This window comes from Chiloscyllium plagiosum, unplaced genomic scaffold (assembly GCF_037043375.1).
Source record: "Chiloscyllium plagiosum isolate Xiang-an unplaced genomic scaffold, Cpla_swu_hap1 HiC_scaffold_20, whole genome shotgun sequence".
Taxonomy (NCBI): domain Eukaryota; kingdom Metazoa; phylum Chordata; class Chondrichthyes; order Orectolobiformes; family Hemiscylliidae; genus Chiloscyllium; species Chiloscyllium plagiosum.
The window spans coordinates 30,527,589-30,542,305 of NW_028270158.1; the positions used below are offsets into that span (position 1 = coordinate 30,527,589).

General features: G+C 40.6%; 1 protein-coding gene and 1 long non-coding RNA gene across 11 annotated transcripts in view; one reads left to right on the forward strand and one right to left on the reverse strand.

The window, feature by feature from the left end:
- The window catches only part of tnrc6a (trinucleotide repeat containing adaptor 6A), a 172,456-nt gene that overhangs the window by 38,757 nt on the left and 118,982 nt on the right, over positions 1 to 14,717 (forward strand). For 9 of the 10 annotated variants that reach the window (XM_043711717.2, XM_043711718.2, XM_043711716.2 and 6 more), the window contains 2 exons: positions 2,314 to 2,404; positions 4,584 to 4,605. In XM_043711717.2, the coding sequence (XP_043567652.2) occupies positions 2,314 to 2,404; positions 4,584 to 4,605 (113 nt within the window). Of the gene's footprint in view, positions 1 to 2,227; positions 2,405 to 4,583; positions 4,606 to 14,717 lie in introns of all 10 variants that reach the window. The other variant, XM_087997768.1, reaches the window with a different exon arrangement.
- The window catches only part of LOC148146590 (uncharacterized), a 30,530-nt gene that overhangs the window by 9,944 nt on the left and 5,869 nt on the right, over positions 1 to 14,717 (reverse strand). The window contains exon 3 of the long non-coding RNA XR_015760563.1: positions 5,435 to 5,553. This is a non-coding gene — a long non-coding RNA (uncharacterized LOC148146590). The remainder of the gene's footprint in view (positions 1 to 5,434; positions 5,554 to 14,717) is intronic.

The following is a 14,717-nucleotide window of genomic DNA, read 5'->3' on the forward strand; positions in this document are numbered from 1 at the left end:
ATTTTTGACCACTGTTTAACATCTTTGAAAACGCATCACTCCTTCAGTGTTGCAATAAAGTTCTGAAGAAAGAAGTAATTAGCCTTATTTCACAGGTAGGCCAGCATTGTCCTCACTAAGATGGTGGATGGCTGCCATCTTGAACAAAATAGTCCTTTCAGGATGTGTACTCAGTGCTGTAAGGAAGGAAGTTCCAAGATTTTGGCCCTGCAACAGTGAAGGGATGACAATATAGTTCAAGTCAGGAAAGTGTGTTGCTTGAAGGGAGCTTTCAGGTCATGGGATTCCATGTGTCTGCTTCTTTTGTCCTTCTCAGTTGTTGAGGTCCCTGGTTTGGAAGGCGCTACAGTGATTTGCTGCAGTACATCTTGTCGATGGTACTCTGCTGCCATCTTGCTTTGGTAATGGAGAGGGTGCATACTGAAGATGGATGAGGTACCAACCAAGTGGGCTGCTTTTTCTTAGATGTTGCACCTCTTGAGTATTGTTGGAGCTGCACTTCCCCATGCAAATGGGGAAGTCCATCATCCGCCTGACATGTGCCTTATAGTTGGTGGATATTGAGTTGGGCCGTGAGTTACTTGCTGTAGAATTCCCACTCACTGACCTTTTGTTCCTACAGTGTGTATATGGCTGGCCCTTATCAATAACTGGTCAATGATGTTAGTGTTTCCAGAATGTTGTTAGTGTTTCCCTTAATTAATTGTCCATCACTATTCTTATTCAGATGTGACAGAACTGCAGAACTTAGATCTGTTCTGTACTTTATGGAATTGCTTGACTCTACTTATCATATGCTGCTTCCACTGTTTGTTGCTCATACTTTGCATTGCATATGAAAGTGATAGAAACAGCCAAGCTAACACCTTTAGAAAATAGATTTATGTATTCACCATCTTGACACCCCTTAATTCCCTCATTATGCTTCAAGACAGCGGTAAATTGACTTTGTATGGAATTCCCCTTTTCACTGCAGTGTTGCAAAGGAACATTTTCTGACTAGCCCTGTATTTTCAGAAGTTGATGTGGAACTTAAAATGCTGCAGCTGTGGTAAGCAAATTGGCAGAAAATGAACAGGTCTGGAGCAGAGTAAGGCAAGCATGGTGATGCATATCTTTTTATTGTATTTCCTAATTTGGTACACATCAATTAACTTTAAAGCATAAGGACTACTCTTACTCAATTACTTAATGTAATTTCAAAAGTTTCTACTGACTGACTTGCTTTACCATACTGTTCTAGCACAGTCTTAGCTTTTCCCATTCATCTAATTTTGACGAAGCACTTCCATGTATCAGCAATTGAAGTTTTGAGGATGATTGGTCTCTTGCTACCACTCTGCATTATTTGCAAAAGCGCAGCAGGTCAGGCAGCATCCAGGGAACAGGAGAATCGACGTTTCGGGCATAAGCCCTTCTTCCTGACGAAGGACTTATGCCCGAAACGTCGATTCTCCTGTTCCCTGGATGCTGCCTGACCTGCGCTTTTCCAGCAACACATTTTCAGCTCTGATCTCCAGCATCTGCAGACCTCACTTTCTCCTCAAAGGTTGTGGTGGCCAATCCAGAGGCAGCTCTTGTAACTCATGAACAGACATTTCCTTTGTCCTATCTGTAGAGGTATTGAAATTTTACAGATCGAACAATGGGCTTGCATTGGCTGCAATTGGTAGCAAGAGAACTGCAATTGAGTGGTGGCTGAAATGTAAAAAATAGTTTTTGTTGAAGCAAGGAAAGGCTAGACTTAACAGGACCAATTTTAGAACAGTAGCGAAAGGACAGGTTATAAGTGCAACTTGAATCCTTTCTAATGTACTTGGATCATGCCACTTTGTTGATGAGTTTGGCTTCCTGCATCCTTTTGCTTTATAAATAGTAAATGTGACCCCTGCAGAATTGGTTCAGCTCTCCATTAGGCTACTTTATTTTTTTGCGACAGTAAAATCAAGCATTGTCATTTCCTGAAGTTGTGTTTATATGCTTGTTCAGGTTAGATAAAGCAATTTGATTGTGATTTGATCTGTCTTCGTGCTGGCTTTTTTTTATTCCCTTGCTTTAGGAGGTTCAGAAACACTTGTAAAATCAAAGTACTTTGATTATTTTTATTGATAAAAACAATTGCTGAAGTCCACTATCATGTTGTATGCAGGCACAACATTATGAGCTACAAATTGTAAGGTTAAAAAATCCTGTAAGTACATTAGAGCTCTTTCTTTCTATTTTCCAGTTCTGTTGAACCGCATCTTTCATTCCAGCAACAACAACAAAATCATCTTGCTAAGTGCCCTGAATCGTATTGTTTTTGTTTCAAAGGGATAGAGTGCAAGAAAAGGAAGAACAGTTGATGGAAGAAAGGAAAAAAAGAAAAGACGACAAGAAGAAAAAGGAAGCCGCTTTGAAGAAGGTACTGTATTTCTGAGATAACAGCATAACATTCAATGAACTTCACCCTTTGTTATAGTGTTTGAAATAAAAGTGCATTATTGTGGGGTGGGCAATGAAAGATGCAACTGCCTGCGTTGAAGTGATCTTCTATCGAAAAACTTTGAAATTTTAATCCATGGAGTATTCAGTACCTCTAAAACTGTTCTGTTAACTTAGGGCAAAATTTCAGTGTTTCGTTGAGAAATGGTTAGAGTTAGAGCAATATACACTTGCTACTCCCACCAGCGCTTGATTTTGTCAATCGTGTGGTACTTCTCTCGGGAGATAAGGATGCCTAAACCCACCAATTAATAACTCCATCAAAGCGTGGGAATCTAAATATTTAGGATGCTCAATGTAATGTACCTTTTGTAGGAAACAGATTCTTGCCTGTGAATCTGGAACATTTTAAAAAATAATTTAAAGGATAATCTTCAAAATGACTTTTACTAGTTTAAAGTATACTGTATATTGCAGATGTCTCCTTCCATAAACACCTGGTGCCATAACATGACCGCATAATTACAACTCTCTTACTCCTGTTTGAGATGTTTTTATTCAAATTGTTTGAACTGTTCATTTTGATATTTTAGCGGTGAATCTCTAGTTGCTGTTCTGACTTGACGCAGAGTTGTCTGATCATAAAAGTATTATAAAAGATACTTGAAACGGCACACAGTGATGCAAGCAGTCTACTTTAAGGAAAGCTGGCCAGTTCACAATCCAGTTGTATATTACATTTGTCAAGTTAGATCCAAGTTGTCATATCATAGCTTTTCTAAAACTCTTAGCATCTTACATTAACCACTAGTAAAGGTTGCTTTTATATTGCCTTTCATAATCACAGGATATTCAAAAATGCTTTCTAGCCAATAAAATACTTTTGAAACTGATCATTGTGGAAGCATGGTATTTAAAAAATCTTGTCATCATGCTGCTATTATTAGATGCAACTGCATGGCTATTGTCTAAGTTTATAGTGAGCTTCAAGGCACTCTACCTATATTTGAAAAGTTGATACACTTGTCCTTGGAGCTGATGGATTTATCTACCAGTAGGTCAGTAGTACACTGGAGCAGAAATCTCCCATCTTTGTAGGATAGCAGATATACTCCTAGGATGACAAGACTGATGTACAAAAAGAGACTGGATCAGTTAGGTCTATATTTACTTGAGTTCAGAAGAATGAGTGGGGGAATCTCATAGAAACCTATAAAATTCTGACAGGACTAGACAGGGTAAATGCAAGAAGGATATTCCCAATGACTGTGGGAGTTCACTTGTTTAAGAATATAGGATGGGCCATTTAAGACTAAGCTGAGGAGAAATTTCTTCAGCAAATCATTGATTGGTAAGCCTGGGAAGTTCTCTACCACAAAGTGGTTGAGACCAAAATATTAAATGTTTTAAAGGCATATATATAGCCCTTAAGGCTAAAGGGATCCAAGGGTGTGGGGAGAAAGCCTGAACAGGATTCTGAGTTGGATGATCAGCTACAATCATGTTTAAAATTGGAGTAGGTTTGAAGAGCTGAATGGCTTGTACTAAGTGTCTATGGACCTTGGAAAGTTTGAATTTATTTTGGACATGTTCTCGAACTTAGCTGTTCAGAAGCTTTGAACTCCAAAATAGGATACTTTGTCCAAGTTGGGGCCTGAAGAGCGTCTGGCAAAGTTTGTTTAAAAGTTCCTTTCTGAAGAATGATCTGCATGCACGCCTTTCCTGTCGTGTTGGCTACCTATTTTTCTAGTTTGTTGTCGAATGAGGATAATGGTTGCTGTATCAATGGTTGCATCTCTGAGTAGTTGCTCACCTTTAATGGCACTTTCTTTGCATAGCGAATACATGGAATCTCATTTGCATAGGTTGAAGGCTCAGAATGCATCTGACAGGCACCTCCCTATTCGTATTTTACTGCCTTTCTGTAATAAAAATCTTTGCTTTTGCTAGAAACATAATACTATGAAACTTTTTTGTTTTGGAATTGTTTTAATGTATCAGTAATTGTAGTACTTAAGTTTTTATAGTAAATGTTTTTTTTCCACTGATTTTCGAAATTTTGTGGGATATTTTCCACAGTGTAATCCATTTGTGCAGCTATTTGGTAATCTTTAGGTGTAAGGTTTCATTTCAAACTGACAGACTTTCTTTTGTTGCAGGCAATTGAACAAAAAAATAAAGGTAAGATGACATTTGTTGCTCAGCTATTGTATGTTTCCTTGAGTGTGTTTGGTGGTGGTACCATGTAACGTTATTTTTTGATTAAATAGAAAAGGCAGTGAATGCATCATTGCAATGCTTCCTTTATATAGTGTAATGGTTTGCAGCAAGCTTAAAATGTTGGTTCAGAGTTACCTGTTGCTTTTGGGAAATGGGGATGAAGAGATGGCAAGGAGTGTATTGGAGGATACCAGCAAATGAGATTGGGATTAGTGTTTTATCTTGGTGTCTTATCTTTATCTATGATTGTTTTACTTTGGTGTTAAGTCACCATAATCAGATGATGGGAAAGCATTTAAAAGTTTAATTACCTCAGACTTTATAAACACTAGTGCTTTTTGGGGAAAAAAAAATCTATTCATTAAAGCATCAGGCCTATAGTGAAAAGACTGCAACTCAAGTTATTTCACTGTACTGTGTGCTCAGTACAAAATATTGGTTAGTTTGCTTTCTTCAGAGTGACATGCTGTTGAAGGGTTTCAGTTGAAGTTGTTTTTCTTTTGAAGTTCATACTAATTTTTAAAAGTGTTTCTTTCTCACCCCAATATAGTATGTAGAGAAAACAATTATGCTATAATATTTTCTTTGTTTAAACCATTTATTTCAGCAAGCTCATTTATATTGTTCTTGTCTTTGACTAATGCCAGCCATTTGTGATGTGGAGAAACCATTGCAATTGCATTGATTTAAATGCTTGAAGACCCCAGGCTGCAATGATGGGCCTTTGGAATGGAGGGACATTGATTAAGGCAATTCAGAAACTTAAAGCAGATATTGAGATATTGCTTACCTTGGAGCCAGTGAAAGTCACCAAATGTAGGGTAATGTATGGCAGAGGTTTGGATGAGTGCAAATTTATGTAGAGTGGAGGATTGCAAATCATCTAGGAGAGCAATAGATTAGTCCAGTCTAGAAGGAAAAAAAAATCAAAGGTGAGGATTTCAGCAGGTGAGATGAGGCCGGATAGGAATAAAGTGATATTGAGAGGTAGAAATGAACAGTCTTCGTGTAGAACAGTCAGAATCTTCCCTTTTGCTCAAACACAACATCTATGTTGTCTGTCACTTAACATAGTTGACAAGGGTGGGAGAGGTAATTGTGAGCCAAGGACCATTTATTTAAACCATTTCAATCTTTAGTTGGAGAAAATATTGTTCATTCATTGTTGGATATCAAAATCATAATGACCAATCAAACACAGTGAAGGAATTGAGAGAAGTAATAGTGAGTCAGAGTTGACTGTTATTTCCATTAGTATGGAACCCAGTATGTTCGCAGCAGGTATCACCGTGCGATAGGTGAGAAACAAAAAGGGACCATGGATAAATTTTTGGAGAACACTTGATGTGGTGATGCAGAAATCTGAACAGTAGCCACTATAGATGTTCTCTGACTAGAGGTTAAGGAAGGATGGAATTAAGTTTCTAGCAACTCCATTACCAGCTAAACATCGGTGGGGGAAAACTAAAGGAGGACGGTATGGTTCAAAAGTTTCAAAGGTGACTCATATAGACAGTGATTAGAAGAATAGTTGTGGTAATCTCTTTTACTCCCAATTCTTGCACGTGCCTTGATAGATGCTTCTTGAATATTGTTGAAACTGCTTGACACTATCAAGGAGCAAATAGCCTGCTTGATTGGCACCACATCCACAAGTGTTTCTTTCTCTCCCCCCCCCCCCCCCCCCCCCCCCCCCCCCCACCTTTTAGAAGTTTACCAAAGATCCTTAGATAGCACCTTCCGAAATCCTCCACAACTCCCGTCTAAAATGAAAAGGGTAGCCAGTATGTGGGAGCACCACAACATGCAAGTTTCCCTTCCAACCATTCACCGCCTTGACTTGGAAATATATTGTTGGTCCTTCACTGTCACTGGGTCAAAATCCTAGAATTGCTGCTTGAACAGCATTGTGGATCAATGTACAACATGTGAACTGCAGCAGCTCAGGAAAGTAACTCACCACCCATCACCATCTCAAGGCACATGCTGGCCAAACAGCCACACCATATCCCACAAGTAAATTTTAAAAAGTTTAAATTCATGACTTGAGCACCTTTACTCTGATTCTGGATGTAGGCTTCGCTCACTGAGCTGGAAGGTTCATTTTCAGATGTTTCTTCACAATACTAGTGAACATCAGTGAGCCTCCGGCTGAAGCCCTGCTGCTCTTTCCTGCTTTCTATCTGTATGTTTTGGGTTTCCTTGGGTACATATAACTAGAAAGAACATATAACTAGAAAAAACATACAAATAGAAAGCAGGAAACACCAGCAGTGCTTCATCCAGAGGCTCACTGAAATGTTACCTAGTATGGTAACGAAACGTCTGAAAAGGAACCTTACAGCTGAATGAGCAAACCTACACCCAGAACCTCAACCTGAGCTACAAATCTTCTCAACTTGTTTATTCAGATTTCCCATTTTGATATTCGACTATACTTTAATCATTTTTACCCTCACTCGGTACCTGACAGCTTGTTCCAACCATTTTGGATCAATCAGTTATCCTGGTTTAAATATGCCTTTGATATGTTCAAACCTGGGCCCCTTATTTGTCATGTTTACCTTGAAGCTGGAGTTTCTTTGCCCACAGGGATCCGGACATTGAATAAATTGAGCTAGAGCCATTGTGCATGAATAATTCATTTTCAGAGTATATAGAAAGAAAAATACGATTTTTAAGAAACAACCTTGATGGGTCTGGATGGCAGGGAGCAGAGTGAGTGCTTCATTGCTCCCTGTAAATATAATGTGCACATTAATTGGAATGTGATGTTCAGTGTTGTCATTATGTCATAATGCATGATATTGGCTTTATGTAGGCAAATTATTTTATCTCACTTTCAATTCAGAAATGTGCTATATCCAAATTGGTGTATGCATTTGATTTAGTGAGTATGTCCTTCTATTTTGGTAGGTGGGTGAATTTAGTCAATAATCCAAAACATTCAAGAATTTTAGTCTTTCACTTGTTAATTGAGCAACTGACTTTAGTATTGGTTGAAAATTTAGTCACTACATCATGTTGGCTCAGTGTTTGCTGCAGTACTTTTGTCTGATATCATAGCCCTCATTAAAATAAGTCTGTGTGTAGTTTTCACTGACTTGGTCTGGACATAGAAGGTTCCCATTGAAATTGCAGGTTGATTTTTAAAACCACTTTCTCATTGACCACCTGAATGAAGTTCTATCAAATTCCATCCCGAAAACTTTTGTGGTTTCTAATCATTAATCTGGTTGAAGTGTAAATGAGCTGACTGTTCACAATAGCTTTGTGTAACAAACTGAGATATTGAGTCCTGAGGACCTCTGAATTCCCATGTTTGATTTCCTGTCTGTTGGGCTGCCTGAGTTTAGTTGAGCCTACAATCCATCTGGGCTAAGGATTGGGAATTTTTTAATTTCCCAAAAAGTTTCAGAGAAGCATTTGCACTGTGCTGTGATAAGTTGCTGTCCCTCGATATTGTGAATGTAATCCTCCCAAAAAGAAACTGCCAATACAGTCGTCATACTTTTGTTAACGGTCATTATAGAACATAGAACAATCCAGTGCAGAACAGGCCCTTCGGCCCTCGGTTTTGTGTCAACCTGTGAACTATTCTCAGCTCGTCCCCCTACACTACCCATCATCATCCATGTGCTTATCTAAAGATTGTTTAAATCTCCCTAATGTGGCTGAGTTGACTACATTAGCAGGTAGGGCATCCCACACCCGTACCACTCTGTGTAAAGAACCTGCATCTGATGTCTGTCTTAAATCTATCACCCCTCAATTTGTACTTATGCCCCCTCATACAAACTGACGTCATCATCCTTGGAAAAAGACTTTCACTATCTACCCTATCTAATCCTCTGATCATCTTGTATATCTCTATCAAATCCCCTGTTAGCTGCTGCCTTTCCAATGAAAACAGACCCAAGTCTCTCAGCTTTTCCTCATAAAACCTCCCCCCCGACCAGGCAACATCCTCGTAAATCTCCTCTGCACCTTTTCTAATGCTTCCATATCCTTCCCGATATATGGCGACCAGAACTGTATACAATATTCCAAGTGTGGCCGCACTAGCGTTTTGTATAGTTGCAGCGTGATATTGCAGCTCTGGAACTCAATCCCTCTACAAATGAAACCTAACACACCGTATGCCGCCTTAACAGCACTATCAACCTGGATGGCAACTTTCAGGAATCTATGTACATGGATTCCAAGATCCCTCTGCACATCCACACTACGAAGAATCTTTCCATTGGCCCAGTATTCTGCCTTCCTATTATTCTTCCCAAAGTGCGTCACCTCACATTTAGCTGCATTGAACTCCATTTGCCACCTCTCAGCTCAATTCTGCAGTTTACCCAAGTCCCCCTGCAACCTGTAACATTCTTCCACACTGTCCACTATCCACTGACTTTAGTGTCATCTGCAAGTTTATTAATCCATCCACCTATGCCTGGGTAAAAATGACAAACAGCAGTGGTCCCAAAACAGATCCTTGTGGCACACCACTAGTAAACGGACTCCAGGCTAAATATTTTCCATCAACCACCACTTGCTGCCTTCTTTCAGAAAGCCAGTTTCTAATCCAAACTACTAAATCACCCTCAATTCCATGCCTCTACATTTTCTCCAACAGCCTACCATGTGGAACCTTATCAAAGGCTTTACTGAAGTCCATGTATACCACATCAACTGCCCTACCCTCATCTACATGCTTGGTCACCTTCTCAAAAAACTTAGTGAGGTTTGTGAGACATGACCTGCCCTTGACGAAACCATGTTGACTATCTGAAATCAAATTGTTGCTTGCTAGATGATTATAAATCTTATCTCTCATAATCCTTTCCAAAACCTTTCCTACAACAGAAGGCTCACTGGTCTATAATTACCTGTGTCATCTCTACTGCCCTTCTTGAACAAGGGCACAGCATTTGCAATCCTCCAGTCCTCTGGTACTAAACCTGTAGACAATGACGAGTCAAATATCAAAGCCAAAGGCTCTGCTATCTCCTCCCTAGCTTCCCAGAGAATCATCTGATAAGTCCCATCTGGCCCAAGTGAGTTATCTACTTTCACTCCTTCTAGAATTGATAACATCTGTTCGTAACTAACCACGATCCTTTCTAGTCTAATATCTCATACCTCATTCTTCTCCTGTACAATATTCTCCTTTTCCTGAGTGAAAACCGATGAGAAATGTTCGTTTAGCACCCCTCCGATCTCCATAGGGTCCACACTCAACTTCCCACTTCTGTCTTTGAATGACCCTATTCCTACCCTAATTATCCTTTTTATTCCTCACATACCTATAGAAAGCATTAGGGTTCTCCTTTATTCTATTTGCTAAAGATTGCTTGTGTCCTCTCTTCCTCTTCGCACTCTTTAAATCCTTCCTAGCTGATCTGTAACTCTCCATCATCTCATCTGAACCATCTTGCCTCATCAACATGTAAGCTGTCTCCTCCTTCGTAGTAAGAGATGCAATTTCTGTGGTAAATCATGGTTCCCTTACCTTATCACTTCCTGCCTGCCTGACAGGGACATAGCTGTCAAGGACACTCAATATATGTTCCTTAAACCAGCCCCACATTTCCTTTGTCTGCATCCCCTGCATTTTGCTACCCCATTCTATGCATCCAAATTCTTGCCTAATCGCATTATAATTGCTCTTGCCCTACTGATAGCTCTTGTCTTGTGGCATGTACCTATCTCTTTCCATTGCTAAACTAAACTTAACTGAATTATGGTCACTCTCTCCAAAGTGCTCACCTACAACTAAATGAAACACGTGGCCTGGTTCATTACCAAGCACCAGAACCAGGGGTGCCTCCCCTCTTGTCGGCCCTTCGACATACTGTGTCAGGAAACCCTCCTGTACACATTGAACAAAAACTGATCCATCTGACATACTAGAGTTGTAGCATTTCCAATCAAGGAAGTTAAAGTCCCCCATAATGACCACCCTGTTCTTTTCACTCCTATCCAGAATAATTTTGCCAATCCTCTCTTCCACCTCCCTGGAACTCTATGGAGTCCTATAAAAAAAAACACCAAGCAGTGTGACCTCTCCTCTTCTGTTTCTAACCTCAGCCCACAATACCTCAGTAGATGAGTCCTCATCAAAAGTTCTCTCAGCCATGGTTATACTATCCTTGACTAACAAGGCCACACCTCCCCTTCTTTTACCACCTTGCCTGTTCTCAATGAAAGATCTAAACCCTGGAACCTGCAACATCCATTCCTCACCCTGCTGTATCCATGTCTCTGAAATGGCTACAGCATCGAAGTCTCAGGTACCTATCCATGCTGCAAGCTCACTAACCTTATTTTGGATACTTCTGGCATTGAAGTAGACACACTAGTTTGCTGTCTGCCAGCACATTCCTGTCCCACAGCTTCCAACTTCATAGTCTCCCAACCCCGGACAGCCATTTCTACCTACGCCCCAAAATCCACAAGAAGGACTGTCCCGCAGGCCCATTGTGTCAGCATACTCCTGCCCCACTGAACTTATGAACTTATTTCCTCCTACCTTGACTACATCCTTACTCCTCTGGTTCACTCCCACCTACATCTGGGATTCCCCTGATGCCCTGCGACACATTGACAGCTTTCAATTCGCAGGCCCTAACCACTACCTATTTACCATGGATGTGCAATCTCTTTACACCTCCATCCTACACCAAGACGGCTTGAAAGCTCTTCGCTTCTTTCTCAAAAAGAGGCCCGAACAACTCCATCCACCAGCACTCTCCTCCGTCTGACTGAACTTGTTCTGTCTGAACAACAACTCCTTCAACTCATCCCATTTTCTCCAAATCAAAGATGTAGCAATGGGTACCTGCATGGGTCCTAGCTATGCCTTCCTTTTCATGGGGTATGTGGAACATTTCTTGTTTCAGGCCTACCTGGGTCTCCTCCCACAACTGCTTTATCGGTACATCAGTGACTATTTCGGTGCGGCTTCATGCTCTTGTCCTGACTCGGAAATATTCATAAACTTCTCTTCCAGTTTCCATCCCTTCATCACATTCACTTGGTCCATCTCCGACACTTGGCTTCCTTTCCTTGACCTTTCTATCTCCATTTCCGGCAATAGTCTATCCACGAATATCCATTACAAGCCCACTGACCCCCACAGCTATCTGAACTACAGCTCTTCTCACCCTACGTCCTGTAAGGACTCTATCCCTTTCTCTCCGCTCCTTCACCTCCGCTGCAAATAGGAACTTTGACAAAGGGTCAGTTAGACTTGAAACGTCAATTCTTTTCTCTCCTTACAGATGCTGCTAGACCTGCTGAGATTTTCCAGCATTTTTTCTTTTGGTTTCAGATTCCAGCATCTGCAGTAATTTGCTTTTACCTGAAACCCTCCCTCCTGCGCCATCCTTGCAGCCACGTATTCAGCTGATATCTCTCCCTATTCCTTGCCTCGCTATCATGTGGCATGGGTAACAAACCAGAGATAACTCAGCTTCCACCCTCGCTCCCTGAAATCCTCCCTTACACCCTATCCCTCTTTCTATCTATGTTGGTACCTATATGGACCACTACTTGAGGCTTGTCACCCTCTCCCCTCAGGACCCCAAAGATACAATCCGAGACATCACTGACCCTGGCACTTAGGAGGCAACACACCAACCGTTCCCAACAAGACTTCTATCTGAGCCTTTAACTATTGAGTCCCCAATGACTAACACTCTCCTCCTTTCCCTCCTTGCCTTCTGTGTAACAGGGACAGGCCAGAGACTTGGACCCCACTGCATACCCCTGCTAAGTCGTCCCCCTCAACAGTATCCAAAACAGTATGCATGTTTTTCAGGGGAACAACCACAGGGGATCCCTCCACTGACTGTATTTTCCCCCTTCGAATAGTCACCCAGCTTTCTTCATGCCTAGGAATAACTACTTCCCTGTAACTCTTATCTGTCACAACCTCTGCCTCCCGAATGATCCAAAGTTCATCCAGCTCCCGCTTCAGTTCCCTAACACGGTTTTGGAGGAGCGAGAGTTGGGTGCACTTCCTGCAGATGTACTTGGATGGGACACTGATGGCGTCCCTCACCTCATACATCATGCAGGAGGAACATTGCTCTCCCTGCACTGCCATCCCTGCTAGTCCCCTTATCACAAAGTGAAAAAGAAGAGATACTTAGCTGATTTGTCCCTAGTCTTCTCCAGCTGCTGCTAAAAAACAATTATCTCAGCACACAATTTATAATTATGGATTTTGAATGGTATTCCAATAGCTATTGTCTGTTTTGAGAACCTTTTTTTTCCCATGGTTCCTGCCTCCCCCTCCAGAAAATCCAAGAGTATTGTGCAAAGCAGGCTAATACCAAATAATGTTTCTTGTGCATCTTTGCTGTCTGCTCTGCCAAGTATTTTGAAGAGCTTGCTTTCCCTTGTGAAACCTTTTTCATTGAAGATGTTAGAGAAGCTATCAATGTTTAGGATGGCAGGAGAAGCAGCAGAGTATCGCTGATGGAACTGTGTGTGTGTGTTAAAACGAGTAAGAGAAAGATTTGCATTGAAATGTTTTTCTCATCAAGGAGGTTTCAAACTACCTTGCAACCAATGAAATGCAATTCCTGCAGTAATAAAGTTCATGGTCAAAAAAGCTGACTTCGTATCGAAAGAACTAGAACACAAGCATGTAAAACTTTGAGCCTTTCAGTGTCTTGGGAGACCATGTCTGGAACACTTAAACTGTTTATGGCCAAAACACTTTACAAGAGATATGTTGCCCTTCTTGAAGCAAGTGCAGTGCAGGTTTACCAGCATGATGCTTGCACTCAAAGGAGAAATTGAACAAATTTCACTTGTATTCCCTGGAATTTTAGAATGCTAAGAAGTGGCTTGCTCAAAGTTTTCAACATATTAAGGGCAGCAGATAGAAATTATTCTCCAATTAGTTCGTGAATTGAGGACTAGTGATTTTGGTCAATAAATTAGAATCAACCCTTGCAGGAATGAGATGAATATTCTAAATTCAAATTGTAGAAGTTTGGAATTTTTTCTCTAAATTAGAATTAGTACTGGATCAAAAATAAACAATCAGTAATGGATTGTTCTTACTGTCCAGAGGTTTTAAGTGGCATGAGACAAAGGTGGCCATATGGAGGTTGGTTGTAGTTCGCATGTGAACGTATTTAATTGACAGAACAGGCTCATAGGATTTAATGACCTACTGTTCTTGTGTTGCAAAGTTAGGTTTTTTTATTAGAAAACTAATAATAAAGACTTGTGAAATTTCAGCTAATGGATCTTAAGTCAACCATGATTTTTTAATTAATGAAATTTGTGTCACAGATTTGGCCAGTATTTATTACCCATCCCAAATTACCCTTGAGAATGGGGTATAGATATGCAAGATGTAAACACTATCAGCAATATTTTATTATCATAGTTCTGAGTTAGTATTGACTTAGAGGGGAATTTGCAGGTGGTGGTATTCCCAAATATGTGTTGCTCCTTCTACTTTTTAGCTGGTAGAGTTTGGAGGTTTGGAATGTTGTCGCCACAGGAAAGGACATCACCAACCCAAAGAAACCCCAAACATATAAATAGAAAGCAGGAAACACTAGCAGTGCTTTGTCCGGAGGCTCACTGAAGATGTTACCTAGTATGGTGACAAACTGTTTGAAAATGAACCTTCCAGCTCAGCGAGCAAACCTACATCCAGAACCTCAACCTGAGCTACAAATCTTCTCAAAAAAAAAGGCAAATAGAATTTTGACCTTTTATTGCTAAAGTAGTAGAGTATAATAGTTGGGGAAGTATTGCTGCAACTTTACAGGGCATTGGTGAAACCGCAACTGGAGTATTGTGTACAAGTTTGATCCCCTTATTGGCGAAGGGATGTCATTGTATTGAAGGTAGTTCAGACATTCACCAAATTGATTCCAGAGGGTGAGGTCTTTTCTTGAGAATGAACAGTTCAGGCCGATGTTCTCTGAAGTTTAGAAGAATGAGAGGAGATCTAATTGAAGTATAGAAGATGCTAAAGGGGATTGACAAAGTTGTCAGTGATGAAGCAGCTGAAGATGTTTTGACCTTGGTCACTGCTTTGAGGAATACCT